This window comes from Callithrix jacchus, chromosome 4 (assembly GCF_049354715.1).
Source record: "Callithrix jacchus isolate 240 chromosome 4, calJac240_pri, whole genome shotgun sequence".
Taxonomy (NCBI): Eukaryota; Metazoa; Chordata; class Mammalia; order Primates; family Cebidae; genus Callithrix; species Callithrix jacchus.
Window position 1 is genome coordinate 171864345 of NC_133505.1, and position 27882 is coordinate 171892226.

The window sequence follows — 27882 nt, forward strand, 5'->3', positions numbered from 1 at the left end:
TATGTAAACATGTGTTTATTCAGTTGATTCTGAGTAAGATACATACACAACATTAATTTTACCAGAGATTAAAGCTGATGAGATGAAATGTATCTTTGTGAATGTACATACATCTGCAAACAACCATGCTAAATACATGGAAGTTAAGAATTTTCATTGGCCATTTATTCAGTCACTTGAGAGTTATCTCCTATTTCTTCTAATTTTACAAATTCCTGATAAATTTCCAAAGGCCCCTTAAAATACAAAAAAAAAAATGAATACCATAGGTTAGAAAAAAAATACATTAAGTGTGAAAGAAAATTTCAAAATAAACATCTATTTTAGACACATTTACTCAAAAACAGACAAGATGAGACTTCGTAATCATTTACTTTTTCAAAACAGATATCTGTACAGAGTTTTGGCCTTGAATGTAACAGATCCTCTAAATAAATAGATGTATTCTCCTGTAGCATATGGTACGGCAGAGAAGGTAGGTGTACCATGAGCATAATGATAGACTTTAGGTCCATTCACTCTCATTGCCAACGTGGGAGGTGCTTCCCCAGTTTTGTATTTGTAACTCTGTTCCCTCTTTTTAAGAACATCCTACATGGCATAAGTAACCGCAAAACCTCCATCCGCCTATACGGCTCACTCAGCACTCTATCCAATCCCTTTCTCCCATGGCTTTTTCTGCCCCATAAGCTGAAGAGTGGGGTGCTGCATTTTCTGGCCTGTCTTACAGCTAAGAGTGGCCTTGGCCTATGGTGCTGGCAAATGAGATGTGGTGGGAGCACCTGAGAGAATTGTCCTTCCTGAATAAACTGGAAAGCCTTAAATTGAGAAGCTCTTTGCCTTCTGTCCTTCACCTTTCTCTTTCTTAATCCATGGAATGAGGACTGGTTAATGCCTGAAAACAGCCATATTGAGACTCGAAAGAGGCAGCAGCCACACTCAAAGGAAAGCAGAGAAGACAGGGGAGGAACCCTAGTTCCTTAACGATGTCATTGACCTCAAGCCACCTGCACCTAAAAGTCTTTTTCCCACTGATAAAAAAAAAAAAAAAGCCTTTCCCCCTTTAAATCATCATATGGTTTTCCATTGCTCTTAATACCAAATTCTGAGATTCAAACTATAGTACCAACTCAGAGAAAAGTAACTGTGTGAAGTATAAGCTTGTAATATAAATAATAAGTTTATACCAATATTATAAGTTTAGCTGTAAATAAATGATATAAATCAGCCACTTACTTTTTAAACTAATATTTTCAGAGTAATACATGTATAGGGGTTTTTGAAACGTATCATCACTAAAAGCCATATAATTGGAGAAAATAAATCCATGCCTCCTTACTTTCCTGGCCGTGAGAATTCACCTTCACCTCCAACTTTATCTAATAAATTTATTTCTATATTACTAAAGGGTACAGATTGAGGTCTAAATCTTAGAGTGAGCATTCCAAAGCACGGAAAAAGGATGCAACATGTGTATTTAATGTAAGCATTCATGAGTGTGAACCCTTCAAAGGTCTGTCTAGTCTAATCTAGTTTTGATTAACTGATCTTGAAAACGGCATATACTACTCTAGTTCTTTTACCATGATGTCAGTACTTACTCCTGCCCCTCTTCACTGATCCTTCCCATGGTCTGCTTCACGTTGCTTTCAATAACCTACAAAGAATTATCATCACTGGGTCATGCTTATTACATAGGACAAGCAGGCACTAGAGGAAATATTTTTATTGATAAACATTGATTCATAAAAAAACTTACTTTTATTTTCTTCTTTCAAAATGTATTTTCTGTTTCAAATTTTATAACTTCTTGCTGGAGGAGAAGTGGTTTGAAAAGCAATATACTTGTTTAAAATATTTGTTAACTATTTTTCTCTATTTAACAAGATTATGTGAATAACGTTATACTTTCAAGAATACTCAATAGCACACTACTTAAAAACAGATGAAGAAACAAAGCATAACATGAAGGACAATTAATGAAAAAGAAACATCCTGGTCCTCTGGATAAAAAACCAGAAGAGGTGGAAATTGATGTTTCAAAATATCAGAAAATTTTAGAAAAGGAAATTCCAGAAGAGTTCTTTACTTTTCAAAACTAATGATAGAACTTGTTAAGGTGGCTGGAAAAAATATAAAAATACAAATATCAGTAAATCGCACATATATCAGCAATAACTGAGTGTAAACTGTAATGGGAATTTTTTAAATTACTAGTTATAATAGTAGTATATCCCAGAAACTCTTAAGAACAAACATAATTATTTTGCACCAAGGTATAAAAATAAATTAAATAAGCACAAAATAATCCCAGATGGGAGTATTAATATTGTAAAGCTGTGACTTCCTCCCAAATGCATTTATGAATTCCTTGTGAGCACAATCAGAATACCAAAAGTATTATTATCAAAACTTCAAAAACTAGTCAGTAGTGTTAATGAGAATATTCAAGGTAATTCTGAACAAAATAATGATGGGCAGAGGGTGTCAAGACTTGCTCTTTCAGATGTTAGATGTGTTGAAAAGGATTAGCAATTGTAACAGTTAGGCTTAATGGGCTATTATTAAGAACCAAGGCTGAGTTTCAATACTAAGTCTACTGCTTGTTAACTGTGACCTCAGTCAAGTTACTGAACATATTTGCACGCCATTTCCGTGCTTCAGAAAGAGAATGAATGCTACCATCTATCTGTTAGGGTTGCTGCCAATCAAATGAAATTGTATTTGTTTAATGTTCATTAAAGTGTCTGATGCATTGTGAATCCTCAATACATTTAGCTCTCTCTCTCTCTCTCTTTCTTTTTTTTCCTGGTTGGAAATTGACTATTTCAAATCTAGAACCAGATACCAATTACATAACAATGGCAATTCTGTTGTATTTTCCAGTATTTGAATTAAGAAGTCAAATATAAATAAGGAGTAAAGTAAAATAAATTAGTGATATGGAATCTTCATGGGGAGCTTTCTATTCCTTAGATTTGATTTATCCAACAAAGTTTTAATTATGAAATAAAAGTTTACATGATTTTGACATTATATCATGCTTTGATATGTAAAGTTAGAGCTTGTTACTGTTTAAAAATACAATTATAAATTGATGGTTGTTCTGAAGCCATTAATTTATTTATTTATTAAGAAATAAAAGAGAACAAATCCTAAACAAAAAACACAGAAGAAAATCTTCAGGAATGGGCCAAGATGGCTGACTAGAAGCAGCTGCTGTCAGCAGTTCCCACTGAGAAGAATGAAAATGGTAAGTGACTCCTACACAGCTGAGGTATCCAGGTTCTCTCATTGGGACTGACCAGGTGTTTGGCACGACCCACAGAGAGCAAGAAAAAGCAGGGTGAAGAGATGGCCCACCTGGGAGCTGCAAGGGGCCAGAGGAACTTCCACTCCCAGCCAAGGCAGGCGGTGAGTGATTGTGCTATCCTGCCCAGGAAACCAGGCTTTGTCCACAGATATGTGCAACCTGCAGATCAGATCTCCTCATGAGTCCACAGCACCAGGGTCTTGGGTTCCAAGAACAGAGCCACCAGGTTGCCAAGTTCCCTACAGGGAGGGGCAGCCGCCATTACTGTGGCTGTCTGCTGCCTAAGACAACGAAGTTCCTTCAGGGAAGAGGGGCAGCCATCACTCCATCTCCAGTCTGCTGTTTTCCCTGGCCAGTGTCAGACAGACTGGACAGTTTGGACTGGAAGGAATTCCCCACAGCACAGCACAGTGGCTTTAGCAGACTGTGGCCAGACTTCTTCTTTAGTTGGGATCTGGATCTATTCCTCCTCACCAAGTGGGGCCTCCCTTTGGAAATTTCAGCAACTCCAGCCAGGGGTTTATGAACAGAACTGTGATCTCCCTGGGATGGAGCCCCTGGGGCCAGGGGTTGCTGTGGTCATTGTTTCAGCAGACTTAGTCTTTCCTGTCTGCTGGCTCTGAAGAGGCCAGTCTGGACAAGGGGGATTCCCCCCAGGACAATGCACCTCCTCCACTAAGGGGCAGCCAGAGTGCTCTCTTAAGCAGATCCCTAATCACGTGCTTCCTTACTGACTGATACTTCCCAACAGGATCGCTAGACACTTTATACAAATTCATTCCTGTTGTAATTAGGCTGGTGCTCCTACGGGACAAAGCTCCCAGAGGAAGGAGCAGGTAGCAATCTTTCCTGTTTTGCAGACTCCACTGGTGACACCTCCAGGTGCTGGAGGGACCCAGGTCAATAGGGTCTGAAGTGGACCCCCAGCAAACTGCAGCAGCCCTGTGGACGAGAGGCCTGTTAAAAAAGCAAACAAACAGAAAGCAACAGCAACAATATCAACAAGTAAGACCTCGACAAAACCCCATCCAAAGGTCATCAGCCTCAAAGATCAAAGATAGATAAGTGCATGAGGATGAGAAAGAATCAATGCAAAAATGCTTAAAACTCAAAAAGCCAGAGTTCTTCTCCTCCTCAAAATGATCTCAACACCCCTCAACAAGGGCAAAGACCTGGGCAGAGGCTGAGATGGATGAACTGACAGATGTAGACTTCAGAAGGTGGGTAATAAAATTCACTGAGCTAAAGGAGTATGTTCTAATCCAACGCAAAGAAACAAACAAGGATGATAAAACAGTACAGGAGCTGTTAGCCAGAATACCCAGTTTAGACAGGAAGACAAATGACCTGATGGAGTTGAAAAACACAACTCAAGATCTTCATAATGCAACCGCCAGTATCAATAGCCACATAGACCAAGTGGAGGAAATAATCTCAGAGAAAAAAGAATGAAAGGAATAAACAAAACTTCTGAGAACTGTGGGATTATATAAAATTACTGAATCTAATTAGTTCAACCACTGTGGAAGACAGTGTGGCGATTTCTCAAGGACCTAGGAATAGAAATTCCATTTGACCCAGCAATCCCATTACTGGGTATATACCCAGAGAACTTTAAATCATTCTACTATAAAGACACATGCACATATATGTTCATTGCAGCCCTGTGTACAATAGCAAAGACCTGTAACCAACCCAAGCGTCCATCAATGATAGACTGGACAAAGAAAATGTGGTACATATACACCATGGAATACTATGCAGCCATAAAAAATGTTGAGTTTGTGTCCTTTGTAGGGACTTGGATGAATCTGTAAACCATTATTCTCAGACAGCCAAACACTGCGTGTTCTCACTCATAGGTGGGTGTTAAACAATGAGAACATGTGGACTCAGGGAGGGCAGCATCACACACTGGGAACAGTTGGTGGGGTAGGGGAGAGACAGTCGGGGGTGGGAAGGGAGGGGAGGGTGGGGAGGGATAACATGGGGAGAAATGCCAGATATAGTATGCACCTTAAGGTAAATATATAACTTAAAAAAAATACTGAATTTACTGGTGAGCGGTATACTTGAAAGAGACAAGGAGAATGGAAGCAAGTTTGAAAACATACTTCAGTATTTGATCCAGGAGAATTCCCCAACCTAGCAAGGCAGACCAACATTCAGATACAGGAAATCCAGAGAATCCCAGTAAAATACTCCATGAGAAGATTCCCAATATACATAATCATCAGATTCTCAAAGGTCAAAATGAAGGAAAAAAATGTTAAGGGCAGACAAAAAAGCCAGGTAACCTATAAAAAGAAACCCATCAGGCTAAGAGCATACCTCTCAGTGGAAACCTTACCAGCCAGAGAGATTGGGGGTCAACATTTAACATTCTTTTCTTTTTTTTTTTTTTTTTTTGAGAGAGTTTCGCTGTTGTTACCCAGATTGGAGTGCAATGGCACAATCTCTGCTCACCGCAACCTCCGCCTTCTGGGTTCAAGCAATTCTGCCTCAGCCTGCTGAGTAGCTGAGACTACAGGTGTGCACCATCATGCCCAGCTAATTTTTGTATTTTTAGTAGAGATGGGGTTTCACCTCGTTGACCAGGATGGTCTCGATCTCTTGACCTCATGATCCACCCACCTCAGCCTCCCAAAGTGAACATTCAACATTCTTAAGGAAAAGAAACTGCAACTCAGATTTTCATATCCAACCAAACTAAGCTTCATAAGCAGAGGAGAAATAAAATCCCTTTTAGACAAGAAAATGATGAGGGAATTTGTCACCAGCAGGCCTGTCTTACAAGAGCTCCTGAAGGAAGCACTCAATATGGAAAAGAAATCCATTACCAGCCACTACAAAAACACACTAAAGTACCCAGACCAATAACACTATGAAGCAACTACATGAGCAAGTCTGCAAAATAACCAGCTAGCATCAGGATGACAGGATTAAATTTGCACATAATAATATTAATCTTAAATGTAAATGGGCTAAATGCTCCAATGAAAAGACACATAATGTCATGCTGGATGAAGAGTCAAGACTCATCAGTGTGCTGTATGCAAGAGACCCATCTTATGTACAAAGACACACATAGGCTCAAAATAAAGGGGTGGTGAATAATTTGCCAAGCAAACGGAAAGCAGAAAAATCAGGGGTTGCACTCTTTCTGAAAAACAGACTTTAAACCAACAAAGATCAAAAAATAAAAAGGGCATTACATAATGATCAAGGGTTCAATTCAACTAGAAGAGCTAACTATCCTAAAGATACATGCACTCAATATAGGAGTGCCCAGATTCATAAAACAAGTTCTTAGAGACTACAAATTCTCTAATAATGGTGAGAGACTTTAACACCCTGCTGTCAATATTAAACAGATCATTGAGACAGAAAATTAACAAAGATATTCAGGTCTTGAAATCAGCTCTGGATCAAGTGGACCTGGTAGATATCTACAGAACTCTCCAACCTCAAACCACAGAATATGCATTCTACTCAGTGTCACATGGCACTAACTCTAAAATTAATCACATAATTGGAAGTAAAAAACATTGCTGAGGAAGTAAAACATTACTCCTCAGCAAATATAGCAAAACTGAAATCATAACAAATAGTCTCCCAGACCACAGGCAATCAAATTAGAACTCAAGATTAAGAAACTTACTCAAAACCACATAATACATGAAAATTGAACAAGCTGTTCCTGAATGACACTTGAGTAAATAATAAAATTAAGGCAGAAGTCAAGAAATTCTTTGAAACAAATAAGAACAAAGAGACATCAAAGAGACCAATATCTCCGGATGCTGCTAAAGCACTATTAAGAGGGAAATGCATAGCACTAAATGCCCACATCGGAAAGTTAGAAAGATCTCAAATCAACATCATAACATCATAACTAAAAAACCAAGTTCAAACAAACCCCAAAGCAAGCAGAAGACAAGAAATAACCAAGATCAGGGCAGAAGGGAAGGAAATAAAGACACAAAAAACCCTTCAAAATAATCAATGAATCCAGGAACTGGTTTTTTGAAAAAATTAATAAACTTAATAGACTGCTAGCTAGATTGATGAAGAAGAAAAGAGAAAAGAATCAAATAGACAAAATAACAAATGATAACTGAAACATCACCATTGACCCTACAGAAATACAACCATCGGAGAATGCTAAAACACCTCTATGCAAATAAACTAGAAAATCTAGAACAAATGGATAAATTTCTGGACACATGCACCCTCCCAAGACTGAACCAGGAAGAATTTGAATCCCTGAAGAGATCAATAATGAGTTCTGAAATTAAAGGAGTAATAAATAGTCTACCAATTAAAGAAAAATCCCAGGACCAAATGGATTTACAGCTGAATTTTACCAGAGGTACAAAGAGTAACTGGCATCATTTCTTCTAAAGCCATTCCAAACAAGAAGGAGGGACTCCTTAACTCATTTTATGAGGCCCGCATCATCCTGATTCCAAACCCAGCATGCACAAGACAAGGATACCCTCTTTCACCACTCCTATTTAACATACCATTGGATGTTCTGGTCAGGGCAATCAGGCAAGAGAAAGAAATAAAGGGTATTGAAATAGGAAGAGAGAAAGTCAAATTGTCTCTGTTTGCAGATTACACGATCCTATAACTAGAAAACCCCATCATCTCAGCCCCAAAGCTTCTTAAGCTGATAAGGAACTTCAGCGAAGTCTCAGGATACAAAATCAATGTGCAAAAATTCCAAGAAGTCCTGTACGCCAACGACACAAAACAGGGAACCAAATCATGAATGAACTCCCATTCACAATTGCCACAAAGAGAACAAAATATCTAGGAATACAGCCAACAAGAGAAGTGAAGGACCTCTTCAAGGGGAACTACAAACCACGCCTCAAGGAAATCAGAGAGGACACAAACAGATGGAAAAACATACCATGCCCATGCAAAGGAAGAATCAATATCATGAAAATGGCAATGTTCCCCAAAGTAGTTTATATATTCAGTGCTATTCCCACTAAACTACCATTGACATGCTTCACATAATTAGAAAAAAAAAAACTATTTTAAATTTTATATGGGAACAAAAAAGATCCCTTACAGCCAACACAATACTAAGCAAAAAGAAGAAAGCTGGAGGCATCATGCTGCCTGATTTCGAACTACAGTAACCAAAACGGTGCAAGTCTACAGTAACCTAAACAGCATGGTACTGGTACAAAAACAGACATATAGACAAATGGAACAGAATAGAGGACTCAGAAATAAGCCTGTACACCTACAACCACCTGATGATATTTGACAAACCTGACAAAAACAAGTAATGGGGAAAGGATTCCCTATTTAATAAATAGTGCTGGGAGAACTAGCTATCCACATGCAGAAAATTCAAACTGGACCCATCCCTTACACCTTATATGAAAATTAACTCAATATAGATTAAATATTTAAATGTAAAACCCAAAACTATAAAACCCTAGAAGAAAATCTAGGCAATAACATTCAGGACATAGGCATGGGCAAAGATTTCATAATGAAACATCAACAGCAATTGCAGCAAAAGCAATGGGATCTAATTAAACTAAAGAGCTTCTGCATAGCAAAAGAAACTATCATCACAGCTAACAGACAACCCACAGAATGGGAGAAAATTTTTGCAAGCTATCAATCTGACTAATGTCTAATATTCAGAATCTATAAGGGACTTAAATTTACAAAAAACACAAACAGCCCCATGAAAAAATGGGCAAAGGACATAAACAGACATGTGCCCAACAACCATATGAAAAAAAGCTCAGCATCACAGATCATCAGAGAAATGCAAATCAAAACCACAATGACATACCATTTCACACCAGTCAGAATGGCAACTATTAAAAAGTCAAGAAACAACAGATTCTAGCAAAGTTGTGGAGAAATAGGAATGCTTTTACACTGTTGGTGGGAATGTAAGTTAGTTCAACCATTGTGGAAGACAGTGTGGCAGTTCCTCAAAGATTTAGCAGTAGTCCCATTGCTGGGCATATACCAAAAGAAATGTAAATAATTCTATTATAAATATACATGTACACATATATGTGCATTGCAGCACTATTCCCAATAGCAAAGACATGGATTGAACCCAAATGCCCATCAATGATAAACTAGATTTTTAAAATGTGGTAAATATACACCATGGAATACTATGTAGCCATAAAAAGGAATGAGAGAGCATGTCCTTTTCAGGGACATAGATGGAACTGGAAGCCATTATCCTCAGCTAACTAATGCAGGAACAGAAAACCAAACATCACATGTTCTCACTTATAATTCGGAGCTGGACAATGAGAACACATGAACACAGGGAGGGGAACAACACACACTGGGGCCTGTCAGGGAGGCAAAGGGAGGGAAAGCATCAGGAAAAATAGCTAATGCATGCTGGACTTAATACTAGGTGATTGGTTGATAGGTGCAGCAAATCACCACGGCACACATTTGCCTGTATAACAAACCTGCACATTCTGTACATGTACCTGAAAGTTAAAATAGACAAAAATAAAAAATACAAAAGTTAAACCTTACCCTTTTTAAATAAAGCTAGAACCAGTAAAATTATTTCATCCAGTAATATTTCATTCCTGTAACAATAAACCATAAGGTTTCCTCTATCTTTAAATAATTTTCTTCTGAAATAGGGGTCAACAAACTAATCCAGTTGGCCACCTGTTTCTGTAAATAAAGTTTTATTGGCACACGGCATGCCCCCTCCAAAAAAGAAAATCTGAACATATTATTTTAAAAGAGAAAGAATTTTTTAATAAAAAAATTTGGACCACCAATGCCTTTCTATATGCTGTATAATTCTGCTAAAAAGAATAAAAGTAGTGCTGGAATATAGTTAATTATAGAACCACAAGGAAATAAAATCATATACTCTATAACTAGAGGTTACATTGAATTAGATTCTACACAATTTTAAATTATGTCTTTAATTTCTTAGCTTTTATGGATTTAGGGGTACCAGTGCAGTTGTATTACATGGATATATGTGCAATGGTGGGCTTTAGTGCACCGCCGCCCAAACAGTGTACAGTATATGCAGTAGGTAGCATTTCATCCCTCATCCCTCCTTCCACAGTCCCACATTCTGGAGTCTTCAATGTCTATTATTCCACTCTATATGTCCATGTTACCCAAGAAAAATAGGTTTTGGCTATTAACAGAAATCTATAGAATTTTTTATCGCATTCCTTTTTTCTTTTTTTAGATCAATCTCTTAATTATTATGATTATTTGCTACAAAAGTTTTTAAATAAAAAGTATATTTGAGCCAAATATTATGATTTTTTTACCCTACTAACAAATCACATTTTTTCATGTGTTTGTCAAGATCTTCAAGCAAAAGAACAATGTAAATATTTAAATAAATAAGTTGCATACCTCTATGCTTTTAATCCTATTCTCAGCGATATCTGAAACTCCAGTGTAAACCAAAGTTGTTTTCATTTCTTTTTGCAGAACTTCTATCTCATCCCACTTATTATTTCACAGCTCTTCTTTTCATCCTTCTCAATGAGAGTAAGTTGGTTCTCATCAATTATATGTTTCTTAGATGATTCTGGAAATATCTTTAAAACAAAGTATTACCGTCATTAGTATCTCAGTTTTTATTAATAGCATTTATGTATTATTAACAATATTATCTATACTATGGTATGTATAACCATAAAATATCATATAATTCAAATTTGAAGCGTGTCAATAAAAATAATCTGACCCAAGAATGAGGGTATTCCTCCTTTAATTCATTCAGCTAATCAATATGTATTTGTTGAACACATACACTGAACCGGGTAGAAAGGTTCAAGGATGAATTATCCTTTTCCAGAGTGTGTGATTAACAGTGTAGACCAACAAGAAACCACAGGCAAGTGATGATATGGTGGCAGAGTAGAAGGTGCAATGGTGTGACAAAGCAAGAACACTGGACACAGCGTGAGGAAGGCTCAAGGGTGACTTTGACAGAGAAGTGTGACCAGGTTGAAACCCAAAGGATAAAGAGAAGTTACATAAGCAGAAGGGTTTTGGGAGGGAGCAGAAGACAGAATTGAGACATCGAGGGACAATGCCAGGAGGGAAACATGGGGCATATTGAGAAGGCCTTGTGACCTATGTTAGATCAGTCAAAGTTGTTGAAGGCTTTTAATACGGGGAGAAACATGATCAGATACTGGTCATTGTCTCCAGTGAAACTGTGTCCTGACAGTGAATCAGACAGTGCAGGACTAGAATCAGAACAATCTGTTAGGAAGCTATGGCAATTATTCAGACAGGTTGATCAGGTCAAGATGTGTATTAATCTGTTTCACACTGCTGATAAAGACATACCTGAGACTGGGCAATTTACAAACGAAAGAGGTTTAATTGGACTTATAGGTCCACGTGCTTGGGGAAGCCTCACAATCATGGCGGAAGGCAAGGAGCATCAAGTCTCATCTTACACGGATGGCAGCAGGCAAAGAGAGAACAAGAAAGGTGCACTGGCAGAAACCCCTGATAAGACCATCAGATCCTGTGAGGCTTGTTCACTACCAACAGAACAGTGTGGGGGAAACTGCCCTCATGATTCAATTATCTCCTACTGGGTCCCTCCCACAACACATGAGAATTATGGGAGCTACAATTCAAGATGAGATTTGGGTGGGGACACAGAGCCAAACCATATCAGGATAGCACTCCCAACATGAAGAGAAGTGAAAAAATCCAAAAACTATTTAGGAAATAGAAAAGAAAAAATAGACCTTAGTAATTAAGTACATCTGGCAATGTTGAGAAGAAGGCAATGTCAAAAATAAGCCCTAGGTTTTAGGTCAGTTGTAGCTAGAAAGAAAACAATGAGTTCAATGAAGCATGGAGGTAAGAAAGAACTTTGTTCCAATCCCAGCTTGGCCACTTATTCCAAGCTGTGTAAGGAGAGGTTGAGGGGTAGGACAATGAAAGTTGCCAGCACGTGTTTTATGACTTGCATCTCATGTATCTGGTGATACCATCCACTGCAATAGCCAGGGAGATGCCAATTTAGAGAAGGATATGACAAGTTTCGTCTTGACATGTTGAGATACCTATGAAACACACAAGAGGCCATGTCTACTAGGTACTTGGATATACAGATCTCAAACAAACAAAAAACAAAAACAGAAGAAGGGTTTTTAGCAGAAAAAACAGATTTGGAATTTTAAAAAATGCCAACTCTTCCAAAGAGATGCTGGACTCCAAAGGATATCAACATTTAAGGAGGACAGAAAGGAAATGGAGTTGTCAAGTGATCCACCACCAAGGCCAATTTGTCATCAGTCAGCACATTTATATACTGATTGGAGTGGGGAGACTTAATTTTTTGAGAAAAAACAATTACTACAAAGCAGTCAGAAATATTAATAACCCTTAACTTGTAGATAGGAAACAAGATGGAAGTCATTGCTGTCATTCAACTTTGCCAGATTTGGAAGAAGGAAAAACTTTGATATTAAATTTGGAAATGTGGGGGAATTAGTTAAGTAGACACATGATGAGCTAGCTAGGGGGATAGAAGTGGTCATAGTCAAGTTTCTACACAGAGAAACTACAGCACAGAGTGTTTGGTCCCCACCTTAATTTAAACTGAAGGTTTCAGCCTAAGAGCATCCGCTGAGGTCAAAGAGGCCAAAAGCAGTGTCAAGCCAGGCGAGTGACCTCCACACTCACCCCTTTTCTAAAAGCCCTCAAGAAATAGGTATGGAAATGGGGACATTCCACAGCAAATGTGTATGATTAGAAGAGCAGGCTTCTGAGACAGAAGGCTTTGAGAAAAGATAAAGTGGGAAGAACCAGGGTCACCAGGTTTGTTCCGTCGCGGTCAGAGCGATGGGAGTAGTGGGCTAGGATCAAACATGAGGAAAGGTTACTAGAGTTCTAGAAAGTTCGTCACTGCATCTTATTTTTATTCATCGTTACCATTTTCCTTATTAGTGGCTGGCAGTAAAGCCCTTAAGTTTCTGCTTTTTTCAGTCTTTTGTTTTATTTTTAAATCATGGGCCTGTTTTAAGAGAAAGCAAGAAAACAGAAAACACCTAGTGTGGGTCCAATCCACGGCCTGCCTGTGAGAGGAACCCTACAAAGAACGAACGACACGGTGGAAGGAGGGGGAAAACAGGAGACCTTTGAGCCCTGAGCAGGGGCGAATGAAAGGAGAAGCCGGATCAGCCTGGGACAGAGAGCGGGCGTGGCAAGAGGATGCAAATCAGGCCACACGAAACCTGTGCAAGGACATCAGGCACGGTCAACACCATCCGTGCTCCTCGTAGGTTGAAACGAGGAAACAGGCGGAAGCGGGAAAAGGCAGTAAAAGCATTGTCGCAAGGAACCTTGAGGCCAAGCTCTACTAAGAACTGAAAACAGCCTGGGCCTGTGAGCAGATCCCACAAGACACTGAGAAAAAATATCTAAAAACAGAATATGAGTGAGTGTTTAACAAACTCAGAGGGAAAATGGCATTTCACCTCACAGCTGGAAAACAGTCAAGGTTAATGAGTAAGATACTTAAACTTACTCTTATCATTTAATTGCATTCCAGTTGTATACATTTAAAGTAATTTTAATATCTATTTCATGCATAGATATTCATAAAACATAATTAATTCCCCATGAAATGCATATTCTTCCTCACAAGTGATAATAGAAAGTTGAATAACAAACAGGCAGTGCCCACCACATGCCAGGCCCGGTGCTCTTGGGTGATGTGGGTGAACACGTTGAATTCTCGCCACAAAACTCAGACGGAGCTCCAGAATGGCTCAGTTGGCAGATAGGCATCCAAGGCCGCAGCAGCTGAAATAATGAAGGTCACAGCAAAGCGTCAGCAGGACGTCACAAAGACACTCGCCTGCTCGTTTCCTCACAGACTGCAGCAACGCCAGCTCTATGGCCACTTCACTCCTAAGTCTACAACGTGATGATAAAAAAACAGGGAAATATTAGATCCCCTTTGACCTCTTTTCTTTTGTCTGTGTTACACCTCAAGTCTTTTACGGTTGAGACATTAAAATAAATCTGCTTACGTTCTAACACAACAGGTACTCTGAAGATATTGATTAAATGAGAGCCTAGATCGGCCAAGTTAAACCACAGAATAATACTTTCTTACCAAGATTGCATAAGCCATTAAAGAGCTAGTTAATTTAAAGTAAATGATTTCCTATACGGTTTGTTTGTATTTTTGTTCATAGAATTGCTAAGGGAGAAGGCAAAAAGCAAACAAACAAAAATCAAACCTCGCTGTTTACACTCAAAGGCAAACACCACGTCAAGGGCTGTGGAAAGACCCCTCTGATCCCGGAAAACACTGTGTCTTTGCTGTGTATTATCATTCTGTGCAACAGGTACAATTGACAAATTTCACCATGTTTGAATTAAAAATAAAATACAAGAAACTTTTTAAAAAAGGGAAAAAACTTCTTTGTTTCCTCTGCCTGGTTCAGAATAACCTAAATCAACTATCTGATGTTTTACAGATTTAAGGAGAAGACAAAAAGGAGTCTAATTACACATATTGAGGACGACAGTGTGATTTGATTTAAGACATCAGCATGCAAATAAGTTAATGCCAAATATCTACAAAGGGCCTAACAATTTACGATTTTTACACATATTAGTTCATTTCATCAAAGATTAAGAGAGAAATATGATGGTATTATGATCCTCAGTTTTAAGGAACTGGAGCCAGACATGGTGACTCATGCCTGTAATCCCAGCACTTTGAAGGGCCAAGGCAGGTGGATCGCTTGAGCCCAGGAGATGGAGACCAGCTTGGGCAACCTGGTGAAACCCCATCTCTAAAACAATACAAAAATTAGTAAAATGTGGTGTCTGTGGTCCCAGCTACTTGGGAGACTGAAGTGGAAGGACCCCTTGAGCCTGAGAGGTTGAAGCTGCAGTGAGCCATGATCATGCCACTACACTCCAGCCTGAGCCACAGAGCAAGACCCTGTCTCAAAGAAAAAAAATTAATAAACTGGGAATTCGGTGGATGAACAATAATGATAAAAGACTTTTCAATATGTATATTTAAAAAGTTTTGTTTCCAGAAAATGTTTACACATTGTAGTTTAAAATATTACTTATGTTTTTGTTCTATTGCTTTGTTTATCTTCTTCAGGGACTTTAATTATATGTGAATTGCACATTATTTGCTTATCTTCTATTTCATCTACTATCTCTGACTCTTTTTATTTCTTTATCTTATTTACAGTCTTTTAAGTATTTTCCCACTTTTTCTCAATGCTCCTTATTATATTTTCATTCAACACTATTCTTCCTTGGGCATTTCAGAATTTAGTCTTTACCTATGATATAACTTTTACTTTTTCAAATAGTTTTCCTCAGTTGTTAACTTGTTTTATTTCTTTATTGTTGCTGATTTCTCTGCTTAGTTTATTAAATTTGACTCAAGATTGTTTTCATATCCTGAAATGCTCTTCTGGGAACATCTAATTAACTTGGAGTGCTGCGGTACAGGTTTCTTCTTCCACTTCAGTATTTTCACTCCTTGGTACCGCAGGGACTCTCATCAGGCAAATCATTTGGGTTCTCACTTTCTGTTCTCTTCTTAGAGTGCTTTGTATAGACAAAGATTGTTTACATCTCTGCGTTTTTGCAGGCTGGACTAGTGATTGGGAGTAGCATGTGAGATTGCTCATTCAAATGGATACTTTTCCATCAGTGTAGCAAATTATGCTATTTTATTACTTATTTGTTGTTTTTTTGGTGTTGTTTTGATTTGTTTTGATAGTCCTGAGAGCTTTCTTGTTTAGAAAGGAGGAGGGCAGTATGTGGAAGGGCTGTGTGCACCTTGATTTTTCTCTTTTTACAGGATTCTCATTTTCCTTTCTTGCTCCCTTTTGCCTTCATTGGACATTTCTAAAGGATGCCGCTACCTTTCCTTTTACCCCTTTCTCACCTGTGTCATTACTATTTCAAAGTTGTTTTCTCGCTTCCACACTGTTCCAAGTAACCCCCGCCCCGCCCCACCCCACCCCAGCTGTCATAGTCAGTGCTGCCATCAGCCCCACAGCACAGGTGTGTGGCTTCCTCGCTTACATGGATTCTCTCCCTGGAAGTGGTTTTAGAACAATTTTAAGCCTCCTTCTCGCTCCACTGTTCTCTCTTTCATGAACTTTTCCCAAAACCTCAGTGCTCTCACAAAGCTTTGCAGCAGGGATGTGGAAACTGGTTCACTGCCACTAAATGTTTGCTTTTCTATTTTCAGTCATTTTTAAACTTTGGATGCATTTGCAATGAATTCCTTTTTTATTTTTGGCCTTGGCATTCACTTTGAATAGAAGTTTAATTTTCTCACTCCAGAAGCAGGGCTCAGTCACTCCTGCTTGACACAGTTTCTAGTCATTCTCCTCCCGCCAGTGTCTCAAAATGGTCAGTCCAGATATCTGCCATAAACAACCACCTCCCAGTGACCACCCACTACGAGCCAGCCAAACACAACCTACTTTCCTTAACCCACTGACCCCCCACCCCACACCCTGCATGGGCCAGAAGCATATGCTGCAGTGACCCAGCAACCACTTCTAGTACAGGGCGACCCCACAGCACTTGTGCCTTCTTGCCCTAAACTCACTGATCAGAACTCCCCATGGAAAAGCTGCTTGGGTCATGCTCTGGACCCAAACAAAGGCCTCGGTCCATCAGTTCTCACTCTCTCTTGCTCCCCTACCTGCTGGTGGAGCCAGTGTGTTTCAGGTAGTTCCCCCTTCCTACCACCCCTGCGAGGTATGCTGCCCTCTTTTCTCTGGGACCTGTAAGTAACAAATCTGCCATTTCGTGTGTTTTTTCTGTGGCCTCCTCTGTCCCTCACCTGACAGGCACACTTGAGCCTCACCTTTTCCAGCTAGGGCTCTCTCAGAGACTGGCTCTCTTTGTAGGAATAAACTAGACACACACCAGACAACGGCCACAAGGGATTCTGCTGGTGTAGTCAGGTTTCTTGCGAGAGAGACATCTGGTCACAGCTCGGACACTTAGGCATTAAGCCTGAGGGCCGGATGAAAACGCATCCCATGAAGGGCATCCTCCACCAGCCCCCGGAAGCCCCATCAGGGCAGTGCTAGACTTCATAGCCACCCTTGTTAGAGAGACCTCAAGACCGAATTGGAGGGCAGGTGCGGTAGTTCATGCCTGTAATCCCAGCACTTTGTGAGGCTGAGATGAGTGGATCACTTGAGGTCAGAAGTTCGAAAGCAGCCTGACCAACATGTTGAAACCCCACCTGCACTAAAAATACAAAAATTAGCTGGCTGTCGTGGCACACACCTGTAATCCCAGGTATTCAGGAGGCTGAGGCAGGGGATTCATCTGAACCTGGGAGATGAAGGTTGCAATGAACTTATATCACCCCCTGCACTCCAGCCTGGGTGACAGAGCAAGGCTCCATCTCAAAAAAAAAAAAAAAAAGACCAAACCAGAGCAAAATACAAAGCTCTCTGTTTTCTAGTCACACTGAAAGCAAATTTCGTTTTTTGGATTTGTTTCTTGTTTTGCTCTCTTGAAAATATTTTAGATGTTGCAGGTTTCCTTTAATCTCATTTTAAAAATCATACAAACATTATGCCCTATCCAATTGTGATTTGATCCTGGAAAAAATACAGGGAGGTTATATTAGAAGAGCTTTGTAAGTTAAAAACCAATGAGATCATTCAAAGCTGTCTTAGATCTGTAGCCCTCTCCCCTGTTGGTAAGTCTTCAGGGGACCACTGAAAAAAGACAGGAAATTCCTTCAGAAACTTCCCCAGTCTCTCCCCATGGAAACACCATGCTTAGCAGAATATCCTAGTCACATGTACGATGGCCTGTGCAAGTGGCCAGACCAGGAAACAATGTAACGGTAGGCTTGTCACATCACTTTAAGATCTTGTTACAGAATAATCTAAATGAAGATCAGATCCGCCACTCATGCCTCACCTGTCGTTGCGCTCCAGGGCTGCTTTTAAGGCTTTCACGAGCATCCTCAGCTCTTCCCTGGCGAGATCCACATCTGCCGTCTTCACTGGCCTCTGCTCCAGCCCCTTGAGTTGAGCCAGAAAAGCCTAGGTGAGACAAGCACATGGGGAGGAGGGGAGGACTCCCTTTCTTATTTGTCATTAATGCGTTTTCAAGGTGCCCTGGGTTAATGTATACATTCTAGTTAAAATAGGTAAACCGGGAGGATTGAAGGGAGGAATGGCTGTTGGGGGAGGGATGGCCAATTGGTGACGTTCCAAGTAAAATACATTTATCAGTATGTTAAGAGTTAATTTTTCTAAGAAATGGAAAGATGGTAGTGAACTCCCCTGTTGGCATGTATTGGCATGAACTCCCCTGTTGGCATCTGGGTGAAGTCCTGGAGGCACATTGTCAGTGGCACCGAAATCATTTCTTCTACAGGAATAAGAAGCCAAATGAATGCGATTGCCATCCGCAGATATAAAGCAGTGCCGTGCTCAAATGGGAAGCCACAGAGATCTCGGCCTCATCAGAGGACGGGCTGCTAGGGTCACAGACACAGAAAGAGGCATCCAGGGCCCTGCTGGCCTGGGAATTTCTTCATGCTCACGTTTGACCGAGATAGGTGCATATGTCACTTTCTCACTCCCTCACAACCTAAGGAGCAAGGTAGATTCCCCACTGGAAGCTTCGCTCACACTCTTGTAAAGACAAAGGCTGCCTCGTGTCATGGAAAGGTTCTGTGCAAAGAAAATGGTGCTCGCGTCCGATTTTAGATGAAGGAGCGAATCAGAAGTCATCTCCTTGTAATGCTGTGATTTGTTTTTTCATATACAAAAGAAGCAACTGTCTTTCCTAATTCATGAAGTAAAATTAATCTTTAAAGTTTATTGAATTCAAAATGCCAAAGTTATCTTTGCTACAGTGTTCGATCTTCTTAGGTTTTGTAAGTGATAAAGTTATCCCTGTGGTATATTTTCTAATTCGACCAATCACATGTTTAACCCAGCCCTCGAGAGAACACCTGGAATGCTGTCACCCATTAAAAGAAGAGATCGTGGGGTTTTGAGCCAGCTTACAGCACACTAGCCACCACAATGCATTCTCAGAGTTTTCGCCAGGGTGAGGACTGGACAATGGTTTTTGGTACTTACTGGCAGAGAGCAATTTATATTCCCAATTTATACATATATAGTTATGTCGCTTGTTTGCGAGTATAAAGAATGCTATGCCAATCCAAAGTGACGTTCTTTATCAATAATGTTCTTAAGGCAGTATAAGCTCGCTTATAATAAAAAAATCAGCTAGTCTAAATTATGGGGCACACATGGGGCTTGTGGGATTCAGGAAGGTTTCCACTGCTCGTGAAATATGAAGCCATGAAGAAGCAGGCTCCATTCAGACTCTTCACAATCGATTGTCACCTCATACTGTGCTGGGGGCTGGGACTCCAGGAGTGTCGCCACGTAGAGTTCATATTCATCCTGTACAGAAACAAACAAAAAGTCCACTGGGCATGCGTGGGGAGGCCACAGTGCAAGCGTTTCGTGTGTATAAATAATACGGAAGTAAAGAATGTTCATTTACATCATCTCAAAAAAATATAAAATGTTCCTACAATGCGTTAAATGGCATACATGTTCACATTTATAAAATCACACCATCTTTGAAGCGTATTTGAGCATTAAGTACTAATTACCCCAGAATATCATAAAATATCATACAACAAAATATAAAATATTGATCACTTCAGAATGTCATGAAACACCTTGACACACGTACAACAAATGATGTCCCGCCATGTGGAAGGTCTGTGGAATCCGGTCCTACCGGCCTGCCAGGACGAGCCTCCAGGTGATGAGGCATCGCTGGAAAACAGGCCACCAGGTCTCCGTTGTTAGGCATTCCTTGTCATTAGTAAAAGTAAAGAATAGCGTAAGCTTTAAGCAACATGATCTCAGCTCAGATTCTATATGAAGGTCACTTTCTTTTTTTTTTTATTTGCAGCCTCCACCTCCTGGGTTCAAGGGACTCTCCTGCCTCAGCCTCTGGGTAGCTGGGATTACAGGCACACACCACCATGCCTGGCTAATTTTTGTATTTTTAGAAGAGATGGGGTTTCACCATGTTGGCCAGGCTGATCTTGAACAGCTGACCTCAAGTGATCCACCTGCCTCAACCTCTCAAAGTGCTGGGATTACAGGCGTGAGCCACTGCACCCAAAGGTCACTTTCATCATGAAATTGCAACAAACCTATAATTCCATAAGGATTTATATAAAATTACACATGTAATGTTAAAATAACTAATTATTAATTTATTTGAATTATAATTTAACATAAAAAGTTTGTCACTTATGTATAATTTATATAAGGTTGTGTATAATCAGGAAGTTTTAGTGGGAAAATATGGGCTTAGGAAGTGAGCTAACTGTGTTGATTCCCATGGCCCCTGTGCAATTTACGTGCCTGCAGGACTGACCTCGAGTCTCTGTGAATGATGGTCCCCATCTGCAGAAGGGGGCCCGTGATAGCTAACAGATTTTCTGTGAGGCTTGAGATCATTCATGTACACGGAACCTCATGCAGGTTTCTCAATTGTTACGCTGGAGACATGTGTTTCTCACCTTAACTTCTTTCAAGAGCTCACCAAATATCAAAGAATTCTTACAAATATCTTCAAAGGCTTTTCCAAAGATGTGCAGTCTGTTGAACTGCTGAGGGCTGCACGTGCACGTTTTCTGGAGCTCCTGGAGGAAAAACAGAGTCAGTATTTTAGGACACCTTCATTTTTCTTCCAGAACCGAGTTTCTCAGGAGTCAGGGAGGACACAGCAGCTATCACCCTGGTGACTGGACAGGGTGGCACAGGGGGATGATACCCAGGAGTTCTGATCCCTCCCACCAGCTGCTGAGCTTCTGTGCTTCCCTGGTCACCCAAGAATTGGGATTTTTAAAACCCTTCTTCTTTATTCACTCTCTTGCTCCCTGTCCTCAAGGGTCCAATCTCTGCCTCCCAGTCCCCCAAGGCCTTTTCTCTCTTCCAACCCTGAGGTCTGGCTGCTTCCTGGGAACCTGCTATTTCCTTCTCCCTTGTGCATCCTCTCCATTGGGAGGTGGACGGCCTCCCATCAGCAGTTCTCCTGAGTCAGCAGCCCATCCTAGATCTTCCCCTCGCGCCAGCACCTTCTGTAGACACATGCTGCCTGGGCATACTGAAGGGCGTGACACTGCCCATCAGCTCTCCGTCTCCCCTCACTGCTCTTCCACCGTCAGGCAGCAAGCCCTCTCTCAGACTCCTTGGCTGACCCACGATCATCTGATTTACTGTTGCAGCCACATGGCCTCCAATGTGTCTGTGATGGGCCTCCGCCAGCTTACCAGTTCCCAGACGGCTTTCTCCTCCATTTTACCCAATCTGTCCCCGCCGAAGGTGCTAATGCTTCAGCACCTGGGGCAGTGACGCACTATACCTGGACGTGGCAGGGAAGCCTCAGAGGATGAGCCTGTCCCTGCACCAAGGGTGCCGCACCGAGGGCGCCGCACCGAGAGCGCCGAACAGAGAGCACCGCACCGAGAGCACTGCACCAAGAGCACCGCACCAAGAGCACTGCACCAAGAGCACCGCACCGAGAGCACTGCACCAAGAGCACCGCACCGAGAGCACTGCACCAAGAGCACCGCACCGAGAGCACCACAGGGCTGCCACACTCAACTGCTGCAGCTTTCTCTCATGGCCCTTGGCCACCTTGCTCCCAGTGAAGTCATTTTCCAGGAGATCTTGCTTGGCAAGCACTTCCTTCTGGAAACTCAGGAACATCCTGTAGCTGTTGGCCTTGGTGACCGCAGCCAGGCAGGAGCTGACATAGCGGTGCTGGTCCCTGGTGCCTCTGAGCCCGGCCTCCTGGCATTGCGGCACCTCCATGTGGGGCAGCCGGAGTTCTTCCCTCCTGCGCCATCCAGGTGGGCCTCTGTGCATCTTCTCCTTCCCTTCTCCAGGAGCCTCCATTGGAAGGAGATCCTCCTCTGAAGTGTGGGAAAGAGAGGCCTGGGGGTTCAGGTACCTGAACAGTGAGATGTCCTGGGCATCGCTGGGGATCAGTGCCATGTGTATGGGGAAGAGGGCCAGGGCCTCCTTCATCCTCGCCACCTGTCCTGCAGCTGGCTCTCCCACCCCAGAGACACGCTGCTCCTGGGGCTGGTTGGCATTGGGCCAGTGCTGTAAGGCCATCTCAGGAGGCCGGTAGAGCTCGTTGGGGTTCAGGTGTCCAGAGATGTACAGGTAGACATCCTCCCAGTTGTCTTTCTGAAGCTGGTTCAGACGTTGCTTCAGATTGCACAGGGTCTTCATGCCTGGCGTCTCACAGTGCTTCCACTTCGGGTAAACTGGCCGGAAAAGAAAAGGAGGCTTTTAGGGGTGCTCTTAGCTCACAGTAAGTCAGCAGGTGCACTGGCTGAGAGGTCTAGCCCCTGCCCAAATAGAGGGTCTACAGAGAAACCGATGAACAGAGTACATGGCCCAGTCCTTAAAAGTCAAAGACGGCTGTGGTGGTTCATGCCTGTAATCCCAGCACTTTGGGAAGCCAAGGCGGTAGATCACCTGAGGTCAGGAGTTCAAGACCAGCGTGGCCAACATGGCGAAACCCCATCTCTACTAAAAACACAAAATAAGCTGGGTGTGGTGGCGCATGACTGTCATTCCAGCTCATCGGGGGGCTGAGGCAGGAGAATCAATTGAACCCAGGAGGCAGAAGTTGTGATAAGCTGAGATCGGGCCACTGTCCTCCAGCTTGGGTGACAGAGTGAGACTCCATCTAAGAAAAAGAAGTCAAAGACACCCATGCCAGGTGTGATATGCTGCTGCAGAGGAGAGGCGGACAGGCCCCCAGATGTGCAAGCCAGTCAGACAGCTCAGGGCCCTCAAAGCCGATAAGAGAAAGACAGATCTTCATTTGGGAGAGTATTTCTTACAATATTAGCAAAAGCTCTGAAAGAAAAGTGCAAAATCTTAATTATAATTCTTAATGATGATGCTTAAAGACGTCTTTAATGTACTTCACATGCCAGGAATACAGACAGGGTTTGGGGGGGTGTTCTCCCTTAATGCTGAAGCGTCTCAGGGGTCCCTGATGAAACCCCTCAATGACCACTGGGCCACTCACCCCTTCCTGCACCCTCCCCACAGAGCCAACCCCGAGGACATACTGAACCACAGCTGCTTCCTCTGCAACATCAGAATCATCAGCTCATATAAATGGTTGACTGACACTCGGATGGAATCACTTTTGGCAAAGGGGACCATGGCCCAGAAGAGACACTCCATAAATTCAACCCATTTTTGCTGTAGGTCTATAGTGCGGACAGAACTCTCAGCAGAGGGATGCTGGACAATCACCCATGATGATCAACTTAGTTCTTCAGAGAAACCACTCATGAAATGCTTCATAGAACAAATTCTCCAAGACAGCAATCATTGTATTTCATCCAAGGCATGAACACCTCAAGCTCTGAAAGGCATCTTGTACCAACTCCATGAAAGATGAAAGAAGGAGGCAAACACACTGCTGCTGTGTCATCCTTTGTCACTGAACACTTCAGATGGAACAAGAGCAGCCTAGAATTGTCCCTTCATTTGCTGTTTCCAACCCAAGAAGGAGAGTTTCTTTCTGGGACACTGTGTACTGTGATGGCCAACGGACAGCTGGCCCATCCATACCCTCCTCAGAGAGCCTTGCTCCATCCAGCGCAAAGCAAACCATCCTTCCCCGAGTCAACCGAGGCAGCCGAACACTAGAGCCAATGCCCTCAGCAGAGGGATGCCAGAGAATCGCCCTGAGGGCCAGGCACAGGGGCTCACACCAGGCAGAGGGGCTCACACCAGGCACAGGGGCTCACACCAGACGCAGGGGCTCACACCTATAATCCCAGCACTTTGGGAGACCGAGGTGGGTGGATCACAAGGTTAAGAGATCGAGACCCCAAGACCATCCTGGCCAACATGATGAAACCCCATCTCTGGGAAAAAAAAAAAAAAGAAGAGAGAATTGAATCATCCTGTGGATCACCTTAGTCCTTCAGAGCAGCCACTTAGGAAATGATTTAATAGAACAAATTTCCAAGACAACAATTATTGTCATTCATAAACAGCAATTCATAAATTATTTTAATACATAAAAACTAACTCCATGGAAGATGGATGAAGGAGTCACCTTCATTGCTGCTGTGTTATCCTTTATTTTATTTCCAAGAAGGATTTGAAACCACCAGCAAGTCAATTGGTACAATCATTTCCCCACTTCAAATGCTTTTTCTTTCTATTGTAATAAGACCTGCTCCAGATTCCACGTCTGTCTGCCATGTTCTTATAATATATGCCACGAATCCCCATCGTGAAAATAAATATTTTAATTACTTTCCTATCTGAAAACATTCTTGGTGTGTGTGTGTGTGTGTGTGTGTGTGTGTATCCTGCCATCTCAAAGAAAGAAAACAAACAAAAAATGAAAGTTTTAAGAATTTATTAGAAAATGTGATTATTTTACAAATGGTCTGCAAACAAATTTGCTTTAAGTAAAACCAAATCAACTTTTGAATGTGTATTGAATAGGAAGATGTAGTAATAGGTCTTTAGAATAGTTTGGAATAAATATTGCCAAATGTCAGTATTAAACTTTTTTGTTTGAGCTGGAGTCTCGCTCTGTCGCCCAGGCTGGAGTGAAGTGCAGTGGTGTGATCTCTGCTCACTGCAACCTCTGCCTCCTGGGTTCAAGCAATTCTCCTGCCTCAGACTCCGCTACCACACCCGGCTACTTTTTGTATTTTTAGTAGAGACAGGGTTTCACCATGTTGGCCAATAGGTCTTTAATTTCAAAATTATTACAAATCAGGCCAGGTGCTGTGGCTCACGCCTGTAATCCCAGCACTGGGAGGCCGAGGCGGATGGATCACTTGAAGTCAGGAATTTGAGACCAGCCTGGCCAATCTGGCAGAACCTCTTCTCTACTAAAAATACCGAAATTAGCCAGGCATGTTGGTGGGCGCCTGTAATCCCAGCTACTGAGAGACTCAGGCACCAGAATCGCTTGAACCTGGGAAGTGGAGGTTGCAGTGAGCGAAATAGCACCATTGCACTTTCACCTAGACGACAGAGTGAGACTCCGCCTAAAAAAAAAATTACAATCACTCTCCCATGTTATCTGATCTGTGGGAAATTAAGAATCCCACAGAGGGCCGGGTGCGGTGGCTCACGCCTGTAATCCCAGCACTTTGGGAGGCTGAGGCGGGTGGATCACGAGGTCAAGAGATCGAGACCATCCTGGTCAACATGGTGAAACCCCATCTCTATTAAAAATACAAAAAATTAGCTGGGCATGGTGGCGCGTGCCTGTAATCCCAGCTACTCAGGAGGCTGAAGCAGGAGAATTGCCTGAACCCAGGAGGCGGAGGTTGCGGTGAGCAGAGTTCACGCCATTGCACTCCAGCCTGGGTAACAAGAGAGAAACTCCATCTCAAAAAAAAAAAAAAAAAAAAAGAGTCCCACAGAAATTCTCCATGGTCTCATTCTAGAACATTCATATTCCCTCTGTGTTTCTGCCCTCTGCCTCCTCTGCCCCCACCCTAAAGTCAGTACACATCCTAGGAAATGAATTCCTGGAAAGATCTGAGAACAGAGCAGCAGGCCCAGACCCACAGGCCCTCTGCCTGGGGGCCGGTGTGGCCAGGAGGAGCCAGGGAGGCTGGGGACAGGCCTGGCCAATGGGGACCTGTCCTGGAGTCCTGGGTTCCCCTCTGAGAATCCTTGCAGAACTCACAGAGAGCGTCCGTCATCCCCTGTGTCCATCCTACCCACTGGAGAATCTTTTCAAACCCCACTGAGATTGCAATATGGCCTTTCCTGAACCCGCAAATAAACATCTGTTGTCTGCCCCACACTGCGATTGAGGGTGGGATGAATGTGAGCCCCCAGGAACCTGGAAATTTCATAGGGAGTGAGATACAGACCCCGGGCTGGAGGGACCTGAGCCCAGAGGAGGAGCGCAGGCCTCATGTGGACTCTATCTCAGGGTGAAATGTGGAAGTGGAATGATGGGCCCCAGAGCTATGCACCCTGATGCCAGACCAGGGCAAGAGGTCTTTACAGGTTTAATTCGGGTCATGGGCCTTAAAATAAAGAGATGACTCTGGATGGTCAAGGCTCTAATCTAATTACATGAGCCCCTAAAAGCAGAGACTTTCCCTGGCAAGAGTCAGAAGAGAGTGGAAGAAAGGGGGTCAGGGAGGTTGCAAGGAGAGGAAGCTTCTAGGCTCACTGGATCCCGGGTGTAAGCCACAGGCCAGATGGAAGAAGGTTTCTTAGAGCCAGGACCCCTCCTGACCAACCGCAAATCCCCGCCACAAGGACAGGGTCAAGCCAGCAAGTGCACTGGGCCTGGAAGAGGCTCTTCCCCAGAGCCCCTACAAAGCAGCAGAGCTGACCTTCCCATTGAGTCCAGCCTGGTGAGAGCCTCAGCTCTCTGTATACAAAGAAGAAAAAGACAACTCCCCAAGGACTGAAAGATCCCTTTTCAAAATAATTCCCACTGTCTGTGTCACAGCAAATGTGTGGGATACTGATTCAATCTGCACAGCAGCCTGGGAGGTAGGCACCGTCCCCGCCTCCCTTACAGGTGAGGACACTGAGGCATGGGTGTCCGATGGTCAGCTGCCTCCAAGACCGACGCTCTCAACCTGCCCACTCACCTGCACACAAAGAGCACTAAATGCATTCTGACATCATCCAATAAAATTTCTTTTAAATCAGGAATTTAAAATTTTTCTTGATTGAAAATTTCTTTTAAATCAAGTAGAGACTGCTTTGCTCAGTCCAGCAAGCTTTCTCCCTGCCCAAATTTTGTCTGAAGCAGTCAGTAATCCTGTTTTAGCGCCAGCACAGGGCGGGTGGTGGGAAAAGCAAAAGCTTTGAAGTCAAAAGATCTGGGCTGACCTCCCCACAGACTCTCCCTCGTAAAGTCACATTAATAGCCACAGCTTTCAGGGCCACGGAGACTAAATAAAGTCAGAGATGGCAAAGCACTTCTGACTTGGTGCCTGTGGACGCGCTGAGCTTTGTGGTCATTTAGAGTGCGGAAGGGCAGCATGCCGGGAAATGCTCTGAAGTATGACTTTTTAAGATCACACTGTGAGCTAACAGCCTGAAATCTGCTGCTCCGTCCCTCCTCCTCCTCAGGTGTCCAGAGAATCCAACACACTGTGCATCCCTGCAGGTCCACACTGGCTGGCTGACACACCCACATGGCACTCACCCCCGACCTTTGTACTTTGCATGCTGGTTTAAGATTCTCTGAGAAGGCGGCACAACCCCAATCTAATCCTCATCCCTCGTGACCCTGGAGCCGGTGTGCAGCCACCAGAAAAAGATTTTCACATTTCAAACCAGTCTTCAGAAGCCCCTCCCTCCAGGACAGAACATGAAGCAAATCTCACAAGCCAGCAGGAGCCGCTCCAGGCCACTTACATAAAGCTTCTGCCCCTGGGCCATCGCTTTCTTCCCTCCAGCTGCCCTGGCTGGGCTGTC

At 42.5% G+C, this 27882-nt stretch overlaps 1 protein-coding gene across 1 annotated transcript; it reads right to left on the reverse strand.

The window, feature by feature from the left end:
- Positions 1–27882, reverse strand: C4H6orf118 (chromosome 4 C6orf118 homolog). The gene is made up of 10 exons (XM_035297818.3): positions 27823–27882; positions 22025–22694; positions 20981–21059; positions 20093–20217; positions 18290–19794; positions 14028–14260; positions 10721–10908; positions 1760–1813; positions 1602–1657; positions 1–236 (listed from the first exon to the last, which is right to left on the reverse strand). The coding sequence occupies exons 2-4, from the start codon at positions 22657–22659 to the stop codon at positions 20137–20139; spliced, it is 795 nt and encodes a 264-aa protein (XP_035153709.3). The 5' UTR covers positions 22660–22694; positions 27823–27882; the 3' UTR covers positions 1–236; positions 1602–1657; positions 1760–1813; positions 10721–10908; positions 14028–14260; positions 18290–19794; positions 20093–20136.

Bases quoted from the DNA above. Each gene is read 5' to 3' on its own strand.
- C4H6orf118 (XM_035297818.3), bottom strand. From the start codon at position 22,659: ATGAAGACCCTGTGCAATCTGAAGCAACGTCTGAACCAGCTTCAGAAA. The intron at 21,060-22,024 runs GTTGAGTGTGGC...TTTTTCCTCCAG, and splicing joins CATGAGAGAAAGCTGCAGCA to GAGCTCCAGAAAACGTGCAC. The intron at 20,218-20,980 runs GTAAGAATTCTT...ACTAATGACAAG, and splicing joins AAAAGCCTTTGAAGATATTT to GAATGCCTAACAACGGAGAC.